Raw genomic sequence first — 27,783 nt, forward strand, 5'->3', positions numbered from 1 at the left:
AAGTAAAATCTGTCGGATCACAAACTCCTCCATGTTCCCATAACAAATCAGTACCTCTGGGGGTGCTGATTCAGGAGATTCCTTGTCTTCTGGATTGTTTCGAAATTACAAGGCTACGGAGTTGAACATTAGTAGTCGTAAACCCAAAAATTGGGTCGGCTGTTCAGCGACTAATATTAAAAAAAAAATAATAATAATAAAAAGCAATCAACTTGCACTAACGTCATAGATTACACGTGTGGGTACATATGGTCTTCTTCTTGAAGTGCAAGTTCCCAATTACAATAACGTAATGATAATGAATGTTAAATTTTATTTTTCAGCCTAGGTGATATTACCGAGAATCAGGATGAAAGCGAAGAAAAGAAACCTGTGGGTAGTCTACGGAGACAAAGGAGGAATTCTTGGGGAAGTGGCATCCCTAGACCCGTAGACAACAGCAGATCATCCAAATCTCCCCCACAATATACACCACCAGATCCAGAAGAAGCTGAACAAATGTTCGAAGATAGATCCACACCAGAAACATCCCCTCCCGGAACAGGAACCCCTGGTACCGGAACCAAACTCCCTCCTCTACTTTCTATGCTCATGCCCAAAAGAAAGTCGGGTGGGAAATCGAAAGCAAAAGGTACAGCCCACGCCTCCTTTTTGTTTACAGAGTGTTCTGTAATAGCTACTCTTATTATATATTTTTTAGAATCCTTTAAAAAAATAAACTGACTTTAGAGTATTGCAGATTTTACGGTGTTTTTTACCACGATTTTAGACTCTTAAAACTCGTAGTAAAGTTATTGTATGGTTTTTAAACTATGTATACCATCTAGCAGTAAAAACATTATCTAGTCTTTAAAAATCTCGATTTTTTAAAAAAAAATGAATTTTTTTTTTAAAATCACCGACTATGCAGCTTTGGAATATTGTTTCAAATATTAAAAAACTAGTCGTCTTTGGTGACCAGCTTGGTCACCTTTTCAAATTATCTTGTAGAACATATAAAGTCCCGCAGTTGAGTGATCGTAAAGACATGGTTCCCAGTAGACACCGAAGTCAAGCGTCGCTGGATGTAGTCAGTAAGCGGGTGGGTGACCGCTTTGATCAGCCTGCGTAGGGACCGAGAGTGCGTGATATCGGCTCTTGTTTTAAACTGTTCTACCGTATAGCTCCTGCTTCACACCTCGTGGTTGCTGAAGCAGGGGTACCATCCCCTTGGTAGAAGATCAAAAATGTGATGGCATGTCTTTGGATCTTCCTAGGGATGTTACCCAGACCGTCGCTCATTGTGCATCTCTAGTGTGACGTAAATAAAATACATACAGCATATACAGTTGACAAAAAAGTATTAGCACACTAAGCTAATTTAAAATTCTTGCAAGATAAAATAACCAAACTAATCCAAACTAGGATTTTCTTTACCTTTATTATAGTAAAAACAAAAGTAAGTGAAAATAAAAAGCACACTTGCTTTTACAGAATTTAAAACAAAAAAACATTATTATATTTTTGCAAAAAAAGTATTAGCACACTTAGTGAAATAAATAAAAACATTTTTCATTATCGGTGATTTGCTTTTTAATATCTTGTATGCAATCCATTGCCCTTAATGACTGCTTCTAATCTTCGTGGCATAGATTCTACTAACTTTTTGGTAATATCTGAGGAAATATTATTCCAGGAATGAATCAATGTAGATTCTAAAGAATCTCTTCCCGTAATGTGGTTATTCCTTACTTCTTGATCCAGATGGTGCCAAAGATGTTCGATCGGGTTTAGATCAGGTGATTGGGGGGGGGGGAGTGCGTAGCCTTCTTGGTGCATTATAAAGCAACCATTCCCTTGTTACATTCGCGGAATGTTTAGGATCATTATCTTGCTGGAATATATAGGTGTCTTGGAGGCCTAATTTTCTAGCACTGCTTTTCAAGTTACGGCGCAAAACCTCTATATACGATAAAGCTGTCATCCTACCATTAATAACTTCCAAATTTCCAACCCCATTATGCGCCATACAGCCCCAAACCATCACATTCCCCCCACCATGCTTAATTGTTGACAAGATATTTTTCTGATCAAGAGCAGTACCTTTTTTCCTCCAAACAGTTAAAATGCTTTTTGGCCGAAATATTTCAAACTTACTCTCATCAGAAAAAATAACTTGCTTCCAAAACTCCATTGGCTTACTTCGATAGGTCAGAGCAAACTCAAGTCTCTTTTTCCTATTAACCTCGCTAATAAAAGGTTTCTTCCTTGGCCTCCTACCCCGAAGACCACTCATATGGAGAACATTTCTAATAGTTTGTGGCGTCACTGACTTGCCAGAAGTTGACGCAAAGTCGTTGGCTAAATTTCGAGCACTTTGAGTTGGATTTCTTAGGGCCATTTTAACAACATGCCTCCTTTCCCTGTCATTTACTTTGACTGGGCGACCAGATCGGGGTTTATTTTTCGTGGATCCTGTTTCTTCCACTTTTTTAATAATGGAACGAACTGTTGAAAAGCTCAATTTTAACTTTTTTCCAATATCCCGATAACTTTTTCCTAATTCACGGAGACATATTATCTTTTCTCGAGTGGAGCCTGGAATTTCACACTTCTTCGGACTCATACTTAATGAATAGAGAAATTCAAAATAACACTGAACGTAACTTAATAATATAGTCTTAGTACAAATTATGAATCGGTTTCAGTAAGTGAATATAAGGTTTTATTCTTCTTATCTGTAGTGGTAATAATGCAAATCGAGTGTGCCAATATTTTTTTTGTAAAATAAAATGCGTTTTTTCTATGAAAATATTTTGTTAACAATGACAGGAATTTTATATTTTGTGATTTAGTTTTCATTTGAAAATTGAGTGTAATATAGTTTAATTGGTAAAGTTAGAACTTTTCGTTGCGTAAATATTTGAAACTATATTGATGTGCCAATACTTTTTTTACCGACTGTATATAAACGTTAGTGGTAATCAAGGCAAATGCGCGGCTCAACTTTATTTAAATATTCTAATTCTTCAACCCTTCTCTAATCCTTACACCTTAATTAGATGTAAACAATATATATTAACCAAAATATTTCATTCGCTAGCGCTTGTCCGAGTCTTTGCGCATGCAAATATACTTATATTTTAATTTTAATTTTTTTCAAGAGATGGCCGCGATATTGTCAAAGTTCTTTACGTATTGAATTTTAGTAATAATTTAAAATCTGTCCAGGTAACCATTAAATCACACACCGTACGTATGAGTTCGGAGTATTTCAGTATTGTAGGCAGCAGAATTATTTCCATCTCTGTCGAGAGAAAAAAAAATCGAAAATTCATCTCAATGTTTCATTACGTGCTGTACTACCTCCTCACTCACCTCTCGAGCCCTAATTTGAGTATACGCTATTGCTCGAAGAAGGCAGGCTCCCTCACAAATAATTGGTATCATAGTTACAAACACTGTAGCACCGTTTATGTTTAATATGTCTACATATTTGTGTTCAAAATTTCTACAGCTAAATTTTATTTTTAAAAATTTCTTCTTAGGTTACAAAAAATCAAAAATTAATTTTATTTCTATAAAAACACAAATTATTATAAATACTTAACGTATAACCAACTATTCAACAAAGGGAACTCTGCTCCACTGAAAAATCCAAGCTTCATCTATTGTGGCGCATACAACCTACAGACCACTGGTATCAAAGGACATCCCCTGGTACCCTGCTGGACATAAAATGCGACTGGAGACTGCTTTGACCGGATTTGCAAGTGGCCATCTTAAGTGCCTTACTTTTGAGAGAGGCAGAAAGATCTTCCCTACTTGCAAAAAAAAAAAAAAAAAAATGCTGTGTTCAACCAGCTTTGCCGGAACATATCCTGGTTTGTCTTGGACTTTCTAAGGTGGATCTTACATCAGATCCTTTTTTTGTTACGGATTTTCTAGCGATCAGCGGCTTCCTGGAGAGCTTATCTGAAGATTAAGAGGATAAGCAACAACAACACTATTTAAATTATTACTTAACCTAAAACGAAATGAATAACTATAGTGTTAGCAATCAACAGAGAAATGCCCGAGTAAATAGTACCACATAACATATTTTATGGATAGAATAGAAAATTTTTTGAAATAAACAGAATTTTTTTCACTAAGTAATGGCTTTTGTTCAAGTTGACTTCCTATTTTTATAATTTTGTTTCAGACAGCGATAAGCATAACTTAACCCAACAGTCATGAATAAAAGTTACAAACTCACAGCAGTTATAAAATACCATATTATTTGCTCAAAAGCGTGTATTTCAAGTCACGACAAGATATTTGAAAAACAACCTTATATAAAAAGAAACTTAACATTTTCTCCTCACTAAATCAATGAGGCAGAGAAAAGCAAAGCCTGGATTAAAATCATCAAAAACAGTGTTTGAGCTGAAACCTAATTCTTCTTCTCTAGGAGCCGCCCTCAAGTTTCATCCTCAAATAATCTGATTTCAAATTACAGTATACTTTCGATATCTCAAAATTGAAGGGATGCTAAAGAAATTTCGAGATAACAAGTTCAGAACTAAATATCTTCTAAGTAGAAAAATATATTTTGAAATAGTACTCTGTCGAGTTATGAAACATAAGAATAACTACTAATAATTATGTAATGAAAGTTGACTATAAATCTAAATAAAATAATGATAACTATATTTTTAAAAATAGGACAAAAATAAAGTGCATTAACTAGAAAAGAATTGGCTTACAATAAACATTGTGATTACATGGTAATTTTTCGAAAAAAATTCATTTTCTATTTCGAAAAAAATTCATTCTAACTGGGTTTTGAGAAGAAACTATTCGACATAGGAATTCAAATTAACATTGCCAAGGGTGAAATTTTGACATAACAAGATTTTCGAGATATCGAGAGTATACTATATTTCAATCCCCGCATTGCTCTTATTGTGAGAGAAAGTTTCCTTTCTTTCTCTTGTAAATATTGATTTGAGATTTCAATAATGAGCAGTTTTTTTTAAAACAAAATCAGTACGAATTGTTCTTACATGAATTTCACACTTACTTTCAGATGCAAAACAGTTTTAAAAAACAATTCAATGCAGTTATTTATTTAAATTGCTTCGTGAAGTATGAGATGGGAAATCTCCTCGAGATTTTTAAATTCTTGATCAAAGTCAATTAAATGCAATCCTCCCAGTCAGTATTTGACGTCACTTTTCTCTTCCTATTCTGCAATTGACAGGAACAAGCCATGTGTCCTCCCTTAATTTTGCTAATTCTTTTATCTTGGACTTTTTATTCATACCTTATATATGTGACAGACCCTTCGTAGGCCCTTTAATTACGAGGTCTGTTTTTTTTTTCAAAAGTAAGGGCCGTTTTGTTGTACTGTACACTAATGGGTGATGTCGTGTCCTTTAGGAACAAGTGTGCTCAGTCACAGCTGTGTAGGTCAGTTCGGTGTTTTAAAAATGTTCAAATATAACATATTGCTAGCCACGTACGGTCAGTGATGTGTTTCATGTCGGCAAAAAAACATGGCTGCTGCAAACATTCACCGGCAGATTTGTGAAGTTTACGAAGCATCCTACTGCCATGTTGACAGGAAATTTCGCTACTCCATGACATTGAGGACTGAGCTCCTCCACAGCTTTACTGGACTCGTTTGGCTGGAAAGTTTTGGACCACCCCTCAATACAACCCAGACCTTGCGCTAAATGATTTGTCATCTTTTCCGACGTTTCAAACATCGTTTTGGCGGCGATCGAAGATCAATGACGACGAAGACGTGAAATCGGTCGTGACCTCTTGGTTATCGGAGTAGGCGGCAAGTCGCTATGAAAAGTGTATTCCAAATCTAGTTGTAAGCTATAAGTGTTTAAGCAAACTTGGCAACTATTTTGAAAAAAAAAAAAGAAACGTATGTAGAATCAAAAAATAAATTCGCTTCAGGAAACTTTTCTTTCGTTTGGTTTTTATTTTCAAATGGCTCTTACTTAAAAAAACAGCCCTTGTACTTTTTCAACATTAAGTTTCCTACACTTTTGTAGATTCGCGAGCAGATCGTTGGGCTACCGAAGCGGGGGTGCCATCCCCTCCGCAGAGGATCAAAATTGTGATGGCATGTCTTCGGATCATCCTCCGGGATGTTTCCCAGACCGTCGCCAATAGCCCATTGTGCAGCTCTAGTGCGACGTAAATTAACAACAAAACTTTTGTAGTACTCACTATTATGTATCTATCCAGATACCACTTTAAATTTATTCCACCAAATCCTTTTTTCAAGATTCTTAATTCAAATGTTAACAGATCCTCCTTCGATTTATTAATTGTCCAATACTTACTGCCATATAAAACTGGCTCTGACTTGTATTGCTGTATCTTTGTTTCACTATTGTATATTAAATGTATAGTATACATTATTACCGGACAACAATGGACCCTGTATAATGAATGTATTTGCACTTTCTAATTTTGTGTATTTCTACCTTTTTGCTTTTGCAGGGTGTTAAACAAATGACTGACTGATTTCAAATTTAAAATTCTTGGAAACGAAGAGTTATAGAGGAATTAAACGAAGGGTATGATTATTGTGAAAACTGCAAAAATTTTATTTAAAAACTATTGGATTAACTTATATAAGTTGCTAAAAGATGGCGTTACAACCTAATGATGACCAGAATGATCGTTTCTAGCATTAAAGCGTGAAAAGAGGATGTCGTACAAGATTAGGAAGTTTATAAGCTGTTATTCTATTTAAAGCATGTTTTTATTATTGGAATATGTAAGACAGTTTTATCCTTTTTAAGAATTTTGTGCAGAGTTATGTTGTAGACAACTTTTGTAACTAAATTCTTAAATTTTCGGATTAAATTTTTACAGCTTCAGCAAAACACATATCCATTGTTTCTGAGATTTTTAATTTTGTAATATCAGTCAGTTACTCACTGAACTATGTTACTTTTATATTTTTTGTTTTGCAAAAAAAAGATTACCAATGACTTGAACATTAGTTACGATGAAATAATTTGAACTGTTTTTTTTTTTAGATCCAATAGATGGTGAAGCATCCACTCTGGCAAAAGATCTAGAGCAAGTACAGAGAGCGATTCGGGGAGAATCCAGAGCGAGTCTAAGACCGACAAGGTAGTTCAGTCTTCCTCAACTGAAGTATAAGGATCGATGAATATGTACATATTTGTGTATACCAGATGTCAATTTTATGAACTAGAAAAAGAGAGAATATGTAAAAAAAAAAATTGTGATTTTATACCGTTACTACTTGTTGAACATTCTATTGAAAGAAAAATCTTTGTTTTTATTGATAAAGACTAAATCAAAGTAATTTATTTAAATCATTCTTTTGAATATTTAAACTGAGAGAATTGTGTTGTTCGGAATTACATCTAACAGTACACTTTCTGTAGAGTCTATTTTCACAAATTTCATCATTTCTCAAATAAATATATTCAAAGTAAAAGCAGTCTCCAACAGTTCAATTCTGCATGTTTCTAACTGCCTATTACTGCCAACTCAGAGCATGCTTATTCTCTTACTCTTTACGATTCAGGAAATAAACATAGCTGCTATAGCATAAAGAGGGGAAAAATGCCATAGATTTTGCAAAATAATAATTTTACGCAAACTATTGCAAAACAAAAGAAAATTCGTCACATCAAAAATTTTAGGGATTTTATAACAATTAATAAATGGTCATTAAATACAAAAACTATATTACACAAATAATTATGAATTTAAATTGGCTGCGATATTTTTTGCTAGAAAATAGTATTAAATGAATAAGAAAATAAATTTTATTAAATTTGTTTCATTCTTAAAATAACAATTTTGTATATTCAGAAATATCAAATTAAGATGGTTGTGACATGGGTATGAAAAATAAAAAAGCAAAACTTAAATACTTTTGAACTAATTTTAAAAAAACAAAATCTGGATATAAAAAATTTGGTATTTTAACTCTTTCAACCAGACTTTTGTAGCATTAAAGATTAAATATGGAAAGCAGTTTATGTTAATGCTGACATATTAAAATAAGTATACTATGAGTTCAAAGTTTTCCAATTTTATCCTGGGACAATATGTCTTAATAGTTTTGAATATTGTACAATACCTATATACTGCAAGGGAATAAATAAGTAATATAATATAAAATAATATAAATGCATAGAATTATTTATTCCTACCAGAATTTATAGAAACCAGAAGTTGTCGTTATAAAATAATCAAAACAAAAACTAATATTTTGTCTTATAATATTTTTACTTCTAATGGGATATATTGTCCCATTGGTAAGTACGATTGGGATATGTTGTCCCAATTCTAAGTACGGTTGGGACAATATATCTCACAAAACAAAGCGTTAGTCAAAATTTCTAAATCAGATTCTAAATAGGTACAATTATTACTTAATAAGAACAAACATAATTATTTTTCACAAAATATGGCGAAAATATAGTTGTACTTACCTCAGAATTCTGAAAATATGTAAATTAAAACGAAATTGACTGGCGAGCTCACAAACAGAAGTCTGTCATTTTGAATATGAGAGAGTTGACAAGTTTCTTTAGTCATATTTTTATTCAAGCCTAAAGAACCCTGAAAGCATGCGAAATTGGGATCTGTTTATTCATTAAGGAATAAAGTTTAATCTTTGTGTTGTATATATATTCCATTCAGGTCAAAAGGGTTCATGAAAAGTGTCCAACTGATTTGAATTCAACACTTATATGCAATTCTAACTTTACACTTCAATTTTTAGTAATATTACATGCATAAATTCTCAAGTAAACAAATAAGTAAAAATAAATAACTGGGATTGCTTTTTAAGATATTTTACAATTAATTTTAGGGAATTTTCCAAAATACATAAGCTCCAGAAGAATTCTGGATAAAATCTGGCAGAATAAAAAATTAATTAGATTTTCAAGGCAGCTTGTTTGTATTCACAAAGCATTTATCTGTGTAAATCTATGAACTGATTGTATTTTTGAGAGTAAGAATTTTAATTCCATGAAAAAAGTGGTAAAAAAAGAAATAAAAATTAAGTACACTTTGAATGATTAAATTTTCAAAAATTAAAAGCAATTATTTACGAAACATATTTAAAGTTTTATAAATAATTGTATTTAAGAATTACTTTCGTTATTTTATCGTGAAGAATTAGAGTGCAATGACTAATTTAGGCAGATACCTTTTTTTTTACCCTTAAACCAAATTAATAATGTCCGCTTTCAAGTGGGGGGAGGGGGGAGATGAATAGTGTGCAATCAAAATCAAATTGATCCATTTCATTTTATTTATTTTTTAGGTTAAATGTTTTTCACAATAAAATCGGACTTGAGATAGTAATTAAAAAAAAAAAAAACATTTCCTAAAATTTCCCAATGAAGTCTATTGACAAATTTCTAGAAAAAATTGCGCTAACTTATCTACATCTATATGAGCCTTATCAATATGATTATATTTTTATTCTCTTATAAATCAAAATTTCAATTCAGACACACAAAAATAGAAGCATCAATACATCCAAAACAGACAATTTTATTTTTTGATTCAAAATTATTGTAGAACAATGAATGGCACTTTGGAAAATTGAACAATTGGTGCATAATCTCAACAATTATATATACATGTAAAATTTAAAAAAAGCCAGTCAAAAAGTTATTTGATTTAATATTGGTATAAAAAATATATTTTCAATACTTTTATACATACAGAAAATGTAACAATTATTTTGTAAATAATAAAACACATTGAGCAACAGATAATAAAATATTTATCTTATGATTTTTCATAATATTTCTCCCAGATAACAATTGTAAATTGTATAACAGTAATACAAAAATAACTGATTTCTATAAAAAGAAACTAACATATATTTTAAAAACATAGAAACTCGCATGTAGCTCATTCAAAATGCAGTTGAAGGGATTTTCACTCAAACTTAATTCCCTGTGCAAGAGGAAGCTCTTTAGTGTAATTAATCGTACAGGTGGATCTACGCATATATTGCTTCCAGGCATCGCTACCAGATTCTCGACCGCCACCCGTATGCTGAAACACAAAATTGTGTGCTTTAAGTAAAGAAAATCAAAAGAAAATTAATAATAAAATCATAAAAGAAAACATTGAAAATGGGGAAGAGTTGACCAGATTACTTTATTTATATAAAAGATTAGAAAATTACAACAGACTCTAGATTTTAATTATTTCCAACGTTTGATTCACAGAAAGAACAACTATTTTGCATTTCAGTATGTTGATACTATGAACAGAATGTAAAGTATGTAATAAGACTTAGACTAATTATAAATCCTATTAGATTTATTAAACTATATCTTTTAATAAAATCATTATCAATGTTTAATACAATCAAGATTCTGTCATCCCGATCATTTTTTTAAAAAAAGATTTGAGACATACTGATAACATATTCCAATGGAATAAAGGAAACATTTGTTGGAGAAAAGAGGAATGATGAGGAGAGAATTGAGTGTCAATGATAATTGGTTACTTTCACAGTTAAGAAAGAATTGCCACATCAGGGTTGAAAAATAATAGAATTCAAATGTAAATAAAATGAAGAATAGACTCACATATTATCTGATATAAAATAAATAACAGAAAAAGTATAAACAAAAAGAGTGAATCAGATTATTTATTAACAATTTAAAATCATTTGGTGGTCATATCATATTATGTCTCTATAAAAATTGAGATTACTTATTAATATTACTAATTTGTTAGTTAGGAACATACCTAAGTATCTGGTTTTGTGAAATGAATGTGTCAACAATGAAAAGATACAACAGATATTTCTGTTGTATCTTATCTAATTTTTTCTTCTTTTAAAAAATCAAGGTTTTATACGTTGGGTAATAAAAGAAAAAATCTACATTATAACCTTATCATTATCAATATACTTCTTAACTATATTTCTGTTTGTTTATTTAAATAATATATTTGGCAACTAAATGATATCAAATTCTTATAACTTAATGTTTACTAATCAACAATAAAAATATATAGAGAGTATAGAAAATGGAATTTAATTTTTCCTATTTAAAACTGAAATAGACGAAGTTTTTTTAAAATAAATAAGCTGAAAATTTGTATAATAAAGAAAACTTGACACCATTTAGCAATTAATCCAAATAAATTTTCAAAGGTCTTTCAAGATTGTAGCATAGGGAGTAAAACATAGACTGGCAAGAGTATTGAAAACACTCTGCAAAAATACAAAAACAAATTATAAAACCATTTCTCAGAAGAATACAAGGGAACATTTGGTCACAAAGCTATGGAAACAGAATTTCCACTCTATGAAATTTTAGCCCATTTTAAAATATGTTAAAAACTTTATAAAATTGTTCTATTTAAATTCATACTATCAAACAATAGTAAAAGGTAGAAATAAGATTTCAAAAAGAAAAGAAAAACAATCATAAGTTAAAATATCCACACAAAAAAGCGGGTATGTGTCCTAAAAAGATGATGCTCATTAGAATCAAAATGATTGTTTTTTATAATGAAACCAAACTCTAAAGCTATCCACTTACCATACATTAAACAGCACAGGGTTCCCACTCAATTTCAGAAAGGAAATTCCTTGACTTCCAGGTATATGAAGTAAATTAAATGAAAATTCATACCATCGATACCTTGCAATTTTTCATCAGAAAACATTGATTATAATTATTTTATATAATATCAAATATTGGATTGTGTGAGCAAAAACATATAATAGAATGAGAATGGAAAAATTTCCCTAAAAAGAAGGAATTTTATAAAATAATTCTAATAGATGTAAGAATTATTTAACTCGAATCTAAATAAATGATTATTGTTACTGACAATTCCAAGACTGGTTATTTTCCAGGTATAATATAGGAATTTTCCAAGTTTTTTTTGTAAAAAAACCTGTGTTTCCCCGACTATTCACATCTCTTTAGAGTTAAAACAAAATATCCTGACAATTCAAGGTTTTCCCTGACAGAGTCATTTTATTACATTTTAATGTGTGCGGGGGAAGTTTTGACAACAGCAACAAACAGGGTGAAAATCTTATTTCTGAAAAGGTAACACCATAAAGAAAAAAAAAATCTTCTTGCAAGATAAAACACATCAATTATATTTCTTAAAATTCTATTGAAAATTATCAGTTGATGAATTAAAAAGAATAAGAAAAATCTTATCAAATATTATATATCAGGTATAATAAAGAAATGATAAGAGAAAGACAAATACCTTTTCTCCTCCAAATGCTCCTCCAATCTCAGCACCACTTGTAGGAATGTTAACATTCACTATTCCACAATCGGATCCTTTTGGACCAAGCCACTAAAATAAAAAAGAAATTACATTATTGATTGATCTAAAAAATTATAACAGCTGCAGACAACCAATACCAGGGACAAATAGTCTTCAAATACTTGTCAACTAAAATCATGGAACTGTTTTGCACAAAAGGAAGTCATTTAAATTATTTATCTCTTAAAAAATTCCCCGAATTTTTATAGTTTTCCCGCCTTTATGGCCACCCTGAATAAAACAAAATGAATAAAAGCATATACACATACACGGTGACCAATAAGAAATTTTATTACAATACCAAATTAATCATTATTTTATAACAATACCAAAGCAAGCATTAAGTATCTTTACTACAATAAATGCTTTGGAATAATACCGTCGTACATATTCTTAACAAGGTCTCTTTTTATCACATTTTCAGCTATATCTTTTGAATTACATTTTTTATTGCTGATTTTATAATTATCATGTTAAGAGAGATGTGATAAAATAATTAAGCGGGTTCAGACCTGGAGAGATGGGAGGCTATTTATTCTCAGCCAAATGCTCCATTCCTTCATGCGGCATGAGAAGTGTTATATATTTATTTTCAGTACATTAAAATTTTATAAAAAATAAAATAAAAATAATCGAGACATCACAGACCAATATTTGAATTGTAAAAAGTATTTTTCTTTTCTTTTAAACTGTTTTGTACAGTTGGCTGGTGTTTGGGTCGCGCGTAAGCGAAATTCTCTTTTTAAGACTAAAGTCCCTTCGCAAACGATTATTCCCTAACAGGAGGTAAATGGCTGAAGAGGAGTGACGCAACGGTATGAGAGCCTATCAGCGAATGCCACTGTTTTTTCTCCCTCCTTTTTTCGATTTTCCGACGCAGAGTGCATTAGTCACTCTCTTAAAAAATTTTTCTCTTATAGGTTGTTCTTTTTAATTAAGCCGAAGATTGGGCCTACACGGCATTCTGGATCCAGGGACCAGATAAGTACCTTTTTAGTTAACGAGTTAAAAAACTAACTCTTTTTCCTTATTGATTAGAAAGGCGTCTTAAACTTAACAATGTCTGGAATTATTGTAATATTAAATTTTAACTTAAGATAGGTCTCCTTAATATAATAATTACTCCGTTCATCTAAACCCATGTGCGTGATCATTTTTTTTAAACTCAGCCAATTTTATTAAATTGTTAAATGCGAAATGTTTTCATTAATAGAAACTAATTGTTAAAATAATTGAAAATTATTTTTGAAGGTGCTGCACCAAACTTTTGAATATCTAATGTATTCTAATTATTGTTTTAACGAAGACTATGTTTGTATATGTATAAATGCATGTAACCAAGATATTATGTTGTAATACATTTTTATTTAAAAACGTTAATTCGTCTAATTAAAACGTTAATTAGTTATTTTGACTATGTCTCATGCTATTTCTTTGGATAGGGTTAAAGTTAGTGCGTGTGCAGTCCAGTGCCATAATTCTCAAAGATTATTTATAATCCTTCTAAATAACTAATTATTTCATTAAATTATGTCAAATAATATAAATTATTTTAAATTCTAGTCCAAATTGCTGCCTAGCTAATCAGATTAATATTGCTAATTGATCTTGAGGCACGTGGCTGGCCTGCATGAGCACGTTAGAGAATAATAATAATTGATGTTAAACGTAAGGTATGAAGCTATCAATTATTTTAACATTAAAATCACAATGTAATTATTTCGATAATTTAAGTTATATTCCTAATTTTTGATTTAAACTTACACAACGCAAACTATCGTTATTATGAAATTATTCTAAGTACTATACGATCGAAAGTAAATCATTATTTTGTTGAAGGATTAGTGTTGTTTAATAAATTCCAAAAGACATTAAAGGTTGTTAAAAATGAACCATAAAGTAAAATTAAATTATAAAATTATAACACTGATCAAATTCTTAAATTATAACAGAAGGTGAATTTTGTTGGAAAGACATTTGGATGTAAAATTTTTTATGAAACCTCAATAGAGCCTTTACTCCCTTTTCAATAAAAATAAAGGGGATTTTGCCTCTCTCTGAAATAGTCCCTCAAATTATGACAGACGAGCATTATTTATAACACAAGACGTAATACTGGTTTCCAGAGATATTATCGATAGAAATTGACCATATTCTATCATTTTGGGGGTTGAACCTTTGCTGCAAAACAAATTGGTTTACATTTTAAAAGACAAATTCATCCCCAAGCAGGATCTCTTCAACCCTCTGCTGCTTTTTCACCTCAGCAGACTCTTAAAGTTCGTGAATTTTGTCATTTCTATAAACTTTTCACCAAAGTCTTTTCTCAGAAACATCAACCCCTTTGATATTTTGAGCTCCCGGTCTAGCCTTCAAGTAGATTTTTAAGTAGATGGTATCCTTTCCCTGAACCTTCTTCACAGTCCCTTTTGTCCGAACAGACTGTGGTCTGTCAGATCATCTTCTGTCATCTCAGTAAACCTTCCGATAGTTCTGTAAATGAAATCGCTCCTCACCCCCAGGGCTTAAAAGTGTCTGAAAATTTGCCCGGACTCCTTCTTTCGATTTTATTCATTCCAATTTCTCTATATTTTTTCATTCTACTTAGATAAAGAAACATTATAAGTAATAGTACATATAAGCTTGCAATAGTTTATATTAAATTGTATAAAAGGAATTGGAACTATGGTAACAGTTATATAACTTTTTAATGTCCTACAAAAATTGTATGTGAACTTTTTGATTAAGGTTAACACATTACCTCGAATGACCGAAATCAAGAGGATGTGGACTTTGACTGGTGAATGTCAACGGCACAGTTCGTTGATATTATTATATTAATTCGACATTTTAAAATCTGCTGCTAATAGATTAGGAGAAACATCTGTGATCGAAGTACCGGTTGAATGCATACCTGGCAGCGGCACTTCACTAGACCTAGTATATATTTCGGAAATTTATCAAAGAGAGTGTGTGATTGTCAACATCGGTCAAAATCAACAATCACCCACTTCGGTCATTATTACACTTAAGGAATAAAAATAAGAGACAGACCTTAAAAACATTTCCAAGATTCTGTGTGAATATACTGCTGGATAATCCCTGTTTGACTTCATTATTCCATTGAATAGCCTCATCAACGTTGGAAGTTTTTAGAATATACACAATAGGAGCGAAAGTTTCCTGATGTACGATTTCAGAGTCGTGAGATAGGCCAGTAATGATTGTTGGCTCAACGAAATTACCAGGCATCTTATCAAGCACCTGTGGAAAATAAACATTTTGTTATACTAATAATCAGAGTTTACGCCAGCAATGGTCCAAAAATAAAATACAGTAGATAAAAATTTATACATATTTTATTTTAGGGTACATAGTAAGAAATTAAATATTGTCATTTACCCTCTAAAAATAATTAGGTTCAATAGTCCAACAGGATTAAAAATAAGTAATTATGGAAATTAAGAGGAAAATAATTAAAAAGCAATAGAATTAAAGTCAAAACTTACATAGGTTAAAAATTAATAATTCAAAAATTATCTAAACTCAATTCAAAAAGAACCAGACATTGTTGTACTGTAAAAAAATCTATTGTTTTGTCAGCATAATATTTAAACTTTTAATTTTATACATTTCATTTTAAAACTTTTTTTACCTGAGCTTTCAGTTGTACAGTTTTCAAAACATTAAAAAAAATTGATATTATTCAAAAAAAAAAAAAAAAAAAAAAATTCCTCTTTTCATAGGTTTTCAATGAATGTTTTGACTTGCATCACAGCCAGTGTTTCACTTTGAACAGTAGTCTATGAAAACAAGTGAAAAAACTTCTACTATAATAATGACTTTAAACATGTTGACAACGATACATTCTTTTGTCTAAATTAAGTTAAAATGTAACAAAAACTGCAACAAGTTGTTCTGCATTTCCACTGTGTTTTATAAACTGTTCATAATTAAAGCAATTAAATCTAATTCTATCAGATCAGAAAGGAGGGGGGAATACGAATTAAGGAGGTGAATAATAGTGCTAATGCATAATAACTGACAGCTCACTACAACAGTTTAATTTATTTTAAAACAGCCGTCAAACAGCGTAACCTAATTCTTTGGGTTTACGACTACTAATGTTGGGGGAAATTATTGGGAGAAATTTGCCTTCATGGAGGCCTTTTTGATGGAACTAATAAGCATTTGCATTACATGGCAAGGAAAACCACGAAAACCTCCCGCAGTCAGCCTGATGAACTCTAACAGATGATCTGCCTACCTCGGAGGATATTTTAATTCAACACTGTGCTCGGTGCAAGCCAGGTGCAGAATTTGTATCGACCAGCCATTGCTGGGATTCGAACCCAGTACACCTCATCGGAAGGCGAACGCTCCGTCCCATTGCAGTAGTTTATTATTGAGAACATGAATTTAAAAATAAATCATTGAGAGAAATGGGAACATACTTTTCCACCACATTCAACCACTCCGCCCAACTTCTTGGCATTTTCAATTGCATTTAAATACATCTCTACGCCCTGCCTGTTGTGCATGGGACCATAGAGAGTGCCTGCATCCAAGGGATCACCTATCCTCACCTTGGTGTATGCGTTCTTCAATCGACTCACAACTTCAGAATATACCTTAGAAAGAGAAAGTTACAGTTCTAAACTATGTTTTGCTCAGAAGAACATTTTTACACAATATTAAGAGCAATGTGACAAAATATATAAAAATACACTATTTAATTTCATATAAACTGCCAACAAGGGTGGGAAAAAATCCAATATATTTTAAGATATAATATAAATTTCAAGATAATTGTTGCATGAAATAGTAAACCTACAATATTATCCAGTTATGATTGAGATTGAACGAACTGGAAATGTTATGCTTTATATTCACTCATAATTTTGAATAGCTGTAGGCATTTAACTCATTAAAAATAGTTAAAAGATTTTTTAATTAATTGAAAAAGAGAGTTCTAGATAAAAGTAAACTGAACATTTTAGAACAAAAAAATTTGAAACTGCTTTCTATATATGAGGCTGGCTTCATTATGAATTAATAATACTTATTTGATTATTCAAGCCAGCAATAATCAATGCAAAAATCGAAAAAAACTTTAGAAAACTTATTCAATTTTAGGGAATCCAGTTGAGTTGGCAGCTATGTTTGTATTTACTTTTCTAAAAAATCGTCCCTTTGAAAACAACAAAAAAAAGTTTTATACAAAAAGATTTTATAAATTTTGAAACTTTTTTTTAATAAATTACACAATATTTCAACACAACAGTTATACTTAATCACAATTTCAAAACTTTATTTCTACATGAATAAAATAAAGAAAAAGATTAAATGAATGTTAGATTTAATTAAAAAACAATTATTGCTTCAAATTTTCATATGTTTGCTTTTAAGAATACTTTATTGAAGGTCTCCACATAACATCCAGTTTAATGATTTTAACAATAAGAATGATTTCAGTGATTTATCAGACAAAGAATTTCTAAACTGCTTCAAAATTTCTATTTGTCTCCTTTTTTTCTTTCCAACATTACTGAATAACCTCTCACATGCAGCATTGCTGTGTGCTCATAATAGCCACTGATTTTTGCTATCCCACTATACTTTTTAAAGCAGCCATCATTGGATATTACTTTAGAAATAGTATCTCATTTTTTATCCATTCTTGTTTAACGGGCGGCAAATAAATCAGTAATTTGCAAATCACTGAGTTCAAATAATTAAGAGAATAAGATAAATGCAATGAGAATAATAATGCACAGAACGTACCTTTTCATGAACAATCAATCTCCTTGTTGTCGTACACCTCTGTCCTGCTGTCCCAACACATGCAAAAACGGCAGACTGAATCACCATATTGAGGTCAGCATCCTCTGCAACAATGATCGCATTGTTTCCACCCAGTTCCAACAGAGACTTCCCAAATCTTTTCTGAACCTCCACTGACACTTGCTGCCCTACTTGGGTACTGCCCGTAAATGAAAGCAAACCGAGCCTAGTATCTTTAGCCATAGCTGATCCAATATCAGCTCCACCACACACCAATGAACATATAGCTCCAGGCAGCTTATTACGCTGGGTAGAAAGAAAAAGTATGTTTTAGTTCATTACTTATTTCAACCAAAATTTCAAGACTTATGTGCTAAAAAGCACAAAACTGCAATAAAAAGTATAAAAGTGTACAAAGCTAAAAACTATGAAACTTGAAAAAACAAATCCTAGGACTTTTTAAAAAAAAGTTACATACTAAAAAAAGAAAAGATATTTTATAAGCTGCAATTCTTCGTAAGTCAACTTTATTGGTGTAAACAGTTAAACAAATGTAAAATTATTGACATTTAACATTATTTGTTTAATTCTTTACTAAGAAGTTACAATTTTAAAATCCAAACAAACCAAAATTGGTCAATTTGTTTGTTATTAGTACTAATGCCCTGGAAAATTGAAATTTTTTCTGTAAATAATAAAGTGCATATTTTTGTGTTTTTAAAAAATTGTATCTAAATAACATTTTAAGATTCGTCTGTTTCAGACTGTGTTTAGCAGATAAGTGAAAAGATATGCGTGAAACAATACATGATTCCATATGATATGCATGAAACAATACATATTCCTAAATGAAAAAAACATTTAAACAGTGCAAACTTCTCGTTTCCAAACGTTCAAGTTACACAATAAACTTTGCAAAAATTAAAATTCTTCTACTTAATTTACTGTACAGCATTTTATAAATGACATTTATATTTTATTAAACTAATTTGTATTAAAAGCTGCATATGTACTTTTATTAACCAAACATAAATCTTTAATACTGTTATGTTAATGTGCAATATGATAACTAAATTTTAGCAGCACTTTAAGTATTATATTTATGAGAAAATATAAACTATATTTATTTACATTTTACACAGGTACGAATTTCCTTGTCAATCAATTCTATGACATTATATTCTGAAATGCAATGTGGTCACAAATTATATACCCCCACTTTTGAAATTGACTTCTTGACCTTTCTTTGTCAAGTATTTGGGAAAACTATCACCGTTTTTTGTTTTATCACTGTTTTTCTTACTACTGGAACTTATTACTTGCTCCAATTTTATTGTAATTACTTTTGTACTATTTAATTGGTATTAAAAGTGCTGTTTTAATATGCTATACTATGTTGTTCTTTTGTAAATTTTACATGTTTATCTTTTAAATTGTTCTTTTAACAGACACTTTTAATATTTTGCTGTTTCAATGTTTTATCACCTTACATGATTTTTGCTGATCTGCGATCGACATGTTCATGGGCTGTTTGCCATGTCTAATATGTATTTTATCTTTGTACTGTTCTCCGGATTTTTTTTTATATTAGTAAACATTTACCCGTATGCCCTAAATAAGGGTGAGTCGTGGAAAATTTTCCATTATTACTGGAACTACAATTTTTACTAATTATATAAAGACTGTAAACATTGTATTGTTAATATTTATTTAGAGACTAATGAAATAACATTGTTTCCTAAAGTATACTAATGCAAATAATAGACTTGAAAGCAGAGGATTGACTACAAAAGCAAAACTTGTTAATTTGTTGAATAGCACTGGGGATGTTTTAACGTAGTAATTATCACAAAATACAAATTCATGAAAAACAATCACTTCCCAAAAAAATACTCATAAGAGCGGTCTTAACAAAATTTAAAATTGTAAAAAACCCAATTTCAAGCCATTAATATTTACAAAAGTATGAGTATTTTACCTAAGACTTGGTCTTTAATAATTTTGATATAAAAGATAAAATATGGTGGTTTTGCATACAGGAATAAAAATTTTCAAAAAACTATTTTCCTTTTTCTCAATAAAAAATTTTACAAAAATATTTCCCATTTTGTCCAATAAAAAAAAGTTTTTCTCTCACAAATGGAAGGCAAAAAATAAATACATATGATATACAAGACTTCTATATGGATTAAAACATTAAGACCTATAGTAAAAAGGATTGTAATTACATTTAGAAACTGTTTACAAGTAAAGCATTGTTTTAGATTCATTATTTTTCTTTCATTTGAGTCATTTTTTGATGAAAAACTTTTTTACACATCTTTTTGTGTAAAAATGCAAGTGCAATTATATTTTTACATTTATAATGACAAATGTTTATGCAATTACTTTTTCATCCCTGTTTCTTCATAATTTCACAATATAATTAAATCATAGTTAAAGGATTCTCAAAATTTAAGAAAAAAAATTTATCACCTCTAACGTTCAAGAAAATTCTTAGTCCAAAAATTTGAAATAAAAAAACAGAAAAAAAGTTACAATGTGAATAAATAGAATATAAAACAAGATTTTAAGAAGAAATGAACCAATTTTTTCACCTGAGCTGATAGAAAGACACCATTTTTCATGAATAAAATTTGTAAATCAGATCTGCCAATCTCAGAAAATCATAAAACAGGAGACTCTTACTGCATCAAGATCCAACTTTATAAGTTTAGAAATACATAGAAAATTAAAATTTTTTGGGTTTACAACTACCAATGGTCAACTCTGTAGCCTTGTAATTTTGAACCCAATCCAGAAGACAAGGGAATTCCTGGATCAAATATTGGAAGAAATTTTCATTCGTGGGACACTTTATGATGCAACTAACCCGTATTTGCGTCACATGGAGAAGAATACCATGGAAACCACCCACCGTTACCTGATCGCAAGGGGACTCCAACCCATGATGCACCTACTACTCAGGATATTTTTTCAGCACTATGGTCAGTGCAAGCCAGATGTGGAATTCGTATCAACCAGCCATTGCTTGTACTAGAACCCGGTTCAGCTCATTGGAAGCCGAATGCTACAACTCCTGAACTATCACGGAGGATTTACACGAAACCGGATTTAGATTCCTGACCCCCAAATGACAGCGGGTAGCTCCAATCTCTGAAATATGATTCTGATAGTTTGAACAACAGAGCGGCTGAAAGTTAGGACCTCTTACAGTTAATTTTACTCTTTCAATATTTCACCATATCAAGAATTTTCTAAGCGAGTTGATTTTTGCATTCGATTATAAAATTTGTTATAACTAGATATTATTTATTAACTAGATATTATTTTTCATTATTTTGTGTAATAAAAGTTGAAAAATTTACAAATTTTTACGTAATTTTAAAGAATGTATTTTTGTATAGCAAAATATAAAATTGGAATAACTTCACAACTGTTAATGTCATAAGAAAAAAATTGTTAACTTACTTCTAAAACAGATGCAATAATTTTGATAACAGCCACGCTGCAGAGATTTGTAGAAGTTGCACCTTTCCATACCATTGTGTCACCACAAACCATAGCTATAGCATTGTTCCAACCATAAACAGCAACAGGAAAATTGAAGGCAGATATGATGCCTATGGCACCCAATGGATTCCACATTTCGAGCAGGGCGTGTCCTGGTCTCTCAGAAGGGAGGACTTTACCTTCCAACATTCTGGATAAACCAACAGCATAATCGCAAATGTCCACATATTCCTGAACCTGTAAGAAATTCCAATGTTTATCAAATATTAGAACTGAAAGTGTTTTTCATTATGTTTTTACACAGATGTCGTAAAAGTTCGATTATCTGAAATGTGCAGCTAACTCCAGATAATAGACCAGAGATATACTACAAAAATCTTCTTTAACATACAATGTATTTTACAAATTCAAAAACATTAGTGAAAATAACACTTCAGGACAAAAATGTATTAAAACTGTTGTGCATCATTAAAAAAATAATAAAATAACTGAATACCATAAAAAATAATAATGCTGCAAAAATAGAAAAAAAAGGAAAATATATAATAACTTTTAATTGGCTTGTGTTTTCCTAATATTCTTATGGCCATTTTCTACTCTTTTAACATTAGATTATAAGCAATATATCCAAATAAGTGCATAGGGTACATCCTGTATTCTCTCTCTCTCTCTCTCTCTCTCTATATATATATATATATATATATAAATAGATTAAAGTAAATTATTTAACCAGTAGAGAAACAAACGTACAAAATAATAAAAGGAGAAACAAATGTGATGGGGTTGGGCAGGAATCCTAGGGTTAATTAAATTAGAATACATTTCCATACACTGGGAAAAGATGGGATAGTAGATGGGATAGTAGTAACACTTCAGGACAAAAATGTATTAAAACTGTTGTGCATCATTAAAAAAATAATAAAATAACTGAATACCATAAAAAATAATAATGCTGCAAAAATAGAAAAAAAAGGAAAATATATAATAACTTTTAATTGGCTTGTGTTTTCCTAATATTCTTATGGCCATTTTCTGCTCTTTTAACATTAGATTATAAGCAATATATCCAAATAAGTGCATAGGGTACATCCTGTATTCTCTCTCTCTCTCTATATATATATATATAAATAGATTAAAGCAAATTATTTAACCAGTAGAGAAACAAACGTACAAAATAATAAAAGGAGAAACAAATGTGATGGGGTTGGGCAGGAATCCTAGGGTTAATTAAATTAGAATACATTTCCATACACTGGGAAAAGATGGGATAGTAGAAAGATCATTAAGTAAACTATAAACATTATATTATGTATTAAATATATTACATATTTACATAAATAATAATTCCCAGAAATCAAAGTCGATAGAGGAAGAGAAGTGTTGACTGATTTTGGCATGAGGAAACTAAGACCTTTGATTAGAATTCCAAATATGTATGAATTGGCCATGGAAGATCGTTTAATACCCTCATTTTTTAATTTACTTATAGTCGAAATTTATGGACATGTTTAGTTCGTTCAATCTAAGTAATAAATAATGTTATGAGAAAGTCTAGGGTCAAAAACCTTTCATTGAGGAAACATTTTCTCCAAAGGGTATCTGATAAATATTAGTGAGAAATTTACCCTAATTATGAGTAACCTATTCATCATTCATTTGGAGGTGTGGGGGTTCCTGCCAACCCCCTAACCATGCAGGAGAAATGCCTATATTCCACTATAGGCTAATAAATTTACATAAAAAAAAAGCTGATTTTAATTATTTATTATTTCATAAATCCACTATAATATAATGAAGAGGTGATTGTGACACAAAGTGAAAAACCCAGAAAATTCTATATCAAACTATCAATTTATGCACCAATCATGTTTCATATTTAACATAATCTTTTGAACTAACATTTATAATTAAATTACCTACTAATGAAAAATGTCACAACTTTATAATAACTAATACAAGAAAAACTCAGGTCTTACGTGAATCGCAATATTGGATCTTATAACCACATAAATATGAATCGCGATTTCAGATTTTAAAATAACGTGAATATGAATCACAATATCGAATTTTAAAAATGGGGAAATACAAATTGTTATATTGAAGTTTTAAATCCCAAAAATTGGAATCAGGAGGCGCAATTTTTACATTACATGAATACAAATTACAATGCGCAATTTTGAAATCACATATAAATAAGAAAATGGATGTTTGATATTACAACCGTGTGAACATGAATCATGACATTGGATTTTAAACTCACGAGAATACGAATCGCGATTTTCAACTTTTAAATCCCATATATAAAAATCGCAAAGCATGATTTTAAAATCGCGTGAATACGAATCACAGCACGTACCTTTTAAATCAGGGAACAGAAATTGATGTTTGATACTAAAATTGCTTGAGTAAGAATCGCTATATTAGCAGATTTCGTGCTTCTGCTATTCTGATTCCGATTGTATTGTTTTTGCTCAGCCATAATAAATAAAAATTAACAAGATTAATTGAATGAGCAAATAAATATTTTCAATGGAAATCCACCATTATTTTTTTCAAGTAGGCCACTTTTTTATCAGCATTTGCTTTTGCGCTGGTAAAGAGGAAGTCATGGGGTAACAGGAAGCAGTGTTGCTGAAGGAGCTGAATTTCTTCCCTCATTATAAGATGAGAGGAAAAATCCACTTTGTCACACCTTAAAGGGAGAACCACAGTAAGCGGACACAAGTGATCAGGTGGGTGGGTAAATCTTAGCTTAGCTGCAGAAAATCTTAGCTTCTGCTCATAAAACCGGAAGAAATAACTAAAATAAATAAAAATGCAGAAATAGTTTTTGCTCGTAAAAGTAAAAGAAATAGCTAAAATAAGTATTAATGGGGAAAACTTCTTCAGAATGCGCAAGTGTTGGCAGTGTTGTTAAAAGTAAAAGAAATAGCTAAAATAAGTATTAATGGGGAAAACTTCTTCAAAATGCTCAAGTGTTGGCAGCAGTGGCGTAAACTACGAAATATTTTTTCATAAAATAGCTTTTAATTCAATTAATAAAAATAAATAACTTTCAACTAAACTTTGAATATAATTATTGTAAAATAGTGAGTTATTTTTTTTTTTACTTTTAAGATTAATTTCATTTCAATGTGCTAAGTCAATAAGTGAATACAATGTAGTACAGTTTCTAAATTCTGCTTTTCTTTCGCAATTAGTAATCCCTCATTAATTAGCACTAATATAATTTAAATTTTGATAAGTTAACATAAATTAAAATAAAATGAATGATTATAAATTCTTGTCTTCACTTTGACATTGTTTCATAATTTTAAAACAATTGTATTAAATCTAAGAAAATGCGAATTTCAAAATCTCGAAGAAAGGCGCTACTGTGGTTAGCAGCTAACAGCTATGAAATAATATTCATTTTAAAATATTTTTTTAAAAACTATCTTTGTATTTAGAGTTTCTTCACTGTACTAACTAAAAGCTTCAGAACCATACCTTCATTCTCAGAACAATTCATATAACTGTTGGTTTTAAAAGATCACTACATTTGTTTTTAATAAAATTAGTCAAGTAGATAGATTATCAGAATGAAGATAAAAGAAGATTAAAGATAGATTATCAGAACTGGACGAAGAGAGGAAAAGAAAAACATTTGATGCACAAGATACACTTATTTTGAACCAAAAAGAAATTAAAGATAATACCTCTCCTTCACCTTCAGGCAATATTTTACCCATCTCCAAAGATACAAGCTTTCCAAGTGACGTCTTCTTCTGTCGAAGAGCATCTCCTATCTGTCGGACGATCTCTCCTCTTTGAGGAGCTGGAATATCAGCCCACACATTCCATGCTGTTTGCGTCGCTTTGATGGCATCCTCATAATCTTTTAAATTGCCTTGAACTACATCAGCTATGGGCTGGTTGTTTGCTGGACAATATGAAGTATGAACCTATAAGTTGAATTAATTTTAACTTAGGTGAAATAGTAGCATTTCAATCCAATTTATTGAGCCGTGATGGCTATGGGGAAACCAAGAGAATTTAAGGCATAGGGCGAGTTTCATGTTTTTCAGTGGTGCCATCCATGGCCAAGAATACGATATCAGCCGCACACACAACACCGCCTGTTTACAGAATGGACCCATTCATGCATTTCTTTAGGTAGAAAATCAAATGGTAGGATCTAGTTTTCTTACTTAATTTCTACACATTTTTGGTTGTCATCAGGATAAAATTAATATTAATCATACAGGTATATATTTTTGTATCTCTAAGACAAAAGTACCTGTTTAAAAGACACCTGTAAGGTTACTTGTAATATTTTGATAGTTATTAAAATTAAGAATTTAAAACCAAAAGAGTTATTTCGTTATTATTTTGGGGAAGATTTCTGTATTATAATCTGCGGCAGAATAAACGCTGAGTCTTAGCAACTTGCGAGCAATGGCAACTGAAAAACTAAACAAATCATCACATAAGGAGACAAGTAAAATGGTATAACTTATAGCCATTCCCGGGCATACATAGGTAATTTTTTCCCCGAAAAATTTGCAAGTTTCAAATCGATTTGGCATCTTGGCAGTTATAGGTGACAAAACAGATCATGATATAGAAATATTCCCATATAATGTAAATCTACGATATTGCCTAAATACGCTACATTTAAAGATATAACTTATTTGAATCATTGTTTAAATTTATATAAAATTGTTTTTTGTTAGAAATTACATAATTATAATATTTCAAATTACAGTTAGAGAAATTATTTAAAAGATTAAGAAACTTCATGCAGAATGTGATACAAGTATAAATTGTATTTATATCAGCATGTTTGGTAAACAAAAATATTAAATTACGGTTGTGCCCAGGGATATTTCCATATCGTGATCTGACACGCCAAGTAGCCTAATTGATTTTAAATGGGAAAATTTTTTAAAAGCCTGTACATGTTTTTTCTGGGGGTGGCAAAGAGTTATACTTTTTGAGTTGATCCCTTTCTGTGATTTTTTTCTTCATTTAGTTTCTCACAGGCCACTGCCCAGAGGTAGTGATTATTATGTCACAAATAGCAATTTGGAAATCTCCCAGTACACTTACCTAATAGCAATAGAACTTTAATTTTAAACATTATTCTTAAAAATGATTGCTAATTAATGTTATTTATGTACACTAATAGATCTTAAAAGAATTATCAGGGAAATGGGGGCATAAGCTTAAGCAAACAGCATTATTTTTAGTGCATGTACACTTAGTGAATAATTGATGAGAAAACTATGTTATGGCAAGAAACAACAATTATTGCTAATAGTGAGTGGTAGTGAACAAGGGACCTAGTTTTATTTTTAATATGATCACTTACCTCTCCACTGCCACACCAAGAACCATGATAAACGCCAAGATTTTTTTTCTCCAAACCTAAATCTTTCAAAAAAGCATACTTTGCGTCATCTATCAAATAGCTACTGGCACTGGCTTTAGACATAGTCCCTAATAAAATGATCTTTCTGCTAAGGACCTTGTTTAAATTTCTGATGGCCACAAGCATTCCAGCGATGATTAATTAATAGAGTCGACTGAAATATCAAAACAAATTAGACATCAAAAATATATTGTTTTAAATAAAAAATCCCATTTTACAACAAAAATTACAATTGAAAAATATACTTAAGATATTTCATTCACCGGCACAGACCACCCTACCCGTAACAGACAGTAATCAAATCAGCTGCTATCATGTCAACAAATAAAGTCAAGGCTACAGTTAAAATTTACAGGTCCTAATTTCTTTTCCAAAACCAATTAGAGCAGAGCGCCATCTATTATTACAGAGAGCCATCTATGAAGCTAAATGAAGAACTTTTCAACAGAAGTTTGTTGTCACTGTGTTGTTTATAAACAAATGGCTATAAAATCGTAATTCTAAATTTATCTTTTGAAATGATGAATTGAATATATAAACTTTTGAAAAATACATTTGGGTTTAAAAGAACTCAATTTTTGCCAACAATGAAACTACACACTATTTTTTATTATTATTATTATAAGGAGACGTTATAAAATCAACCTTCTTTAAACAATTCAATTGATACAATGTGTGTCATAAAAAATTTACATAATGAATAATTTTAAATCGACCATGTATCCTTTCATTGAATGAATAAGAGCAAACTTTTTTTGAAT

The 27,783-nt window shown here is 30.6% G+C and overlaps 2 protein-coding genes across 7 annotated transcripts in view; one reads left to right on the forward strand and one right to left on the reverse strand.

Annotated features, from left to right (window-relative positions):
• The window catches only part of LOC107444496 (kinesin-like protein KIF12), a 104,060-nt gene extending 96,579 nt beyond the window's left edge, over nt 1-7,481 (forward strand). For 2 of the 3 annotated variants that reach the window (XM_087160518.1, XM_087160519.1), the window contains exons 17-18: nt 324-631; nt 7,032-7,481. In XM_087160518.1, the coding sequence (XP_087016644.1) occupies nt 324-631; nt 7,032-7,132 (409 nt within the window). In that variant the 3' untranslated portion in view covers nt 7,133-7,481. The remainder of the gene's footprint in view (nt 1-323; nt 632-7,031) is intronic. The other variant, XM_087160517.1, reaches the window with a different exon arrangement.
• A 2,042-nt stretch (nt 7,482-9,523) lies between these two features.
• On the reverse strand, nt 9,524-27,482 carry Aldh7A1 (aldehyde dehydrogenase 7 family member A1). Of its 4 annotated transcripts, none has more exons than XM_016070906.4 (9): nt 27,296-27,482; nt 26,963-27,176; nt 25,308-25,553; nt 21,568-21,846; nt 18,097-18,402; nt 16,767-16,943; nt 15,367-15,576; nt 12,250-12,342; nt 9,524-10,056 (listed from the first exon to the last, which is right to left on the reverse strand). In XM_016070906.4, exons 2-9 carry the CDS (start codon nt 27,146-27,148, stop codon nt 9,937-9,939), a joined length of 1,617 nt encoding a protein of 538 aa, XP_015926392.1. In that variant the 5' UTR covers nt 27,149-27,176; nt 27,296-27,482; the 3' UTR covers nt 9,524-9,936. The 4 variants fall into 4 exon arrangements, with proteins under 4 accessions (XP_015926392.1, XP_015926390.1, XP_015926391.1 ...); XM_016070904.4 differs by having other exon boundaries at nt 27,268-27,403; XM_016070905.4 differs by having other exon boundaries at nt 27,253-27,354.
• Between the last annotated feature and the right edge of the window lie 301 nt (nt 27,483-27,783).

The sequence above is a fragment of the Parasteatoda tepidariorum genome, chromosome 4, assembly GCF_982258835.1.
Source record: "Parasteatoda tepidariorum strain Cologne lab strain chromosome 4, Ptep-v5.0, whole genome shotgun sequence".
Taxonomy (NCBI): Eukaryota; Metazoa; Arthropoda; class Arachnida; order Araneae; family Theridiidae; genus Parasteatoda; species Parasteatoda tepidariorum.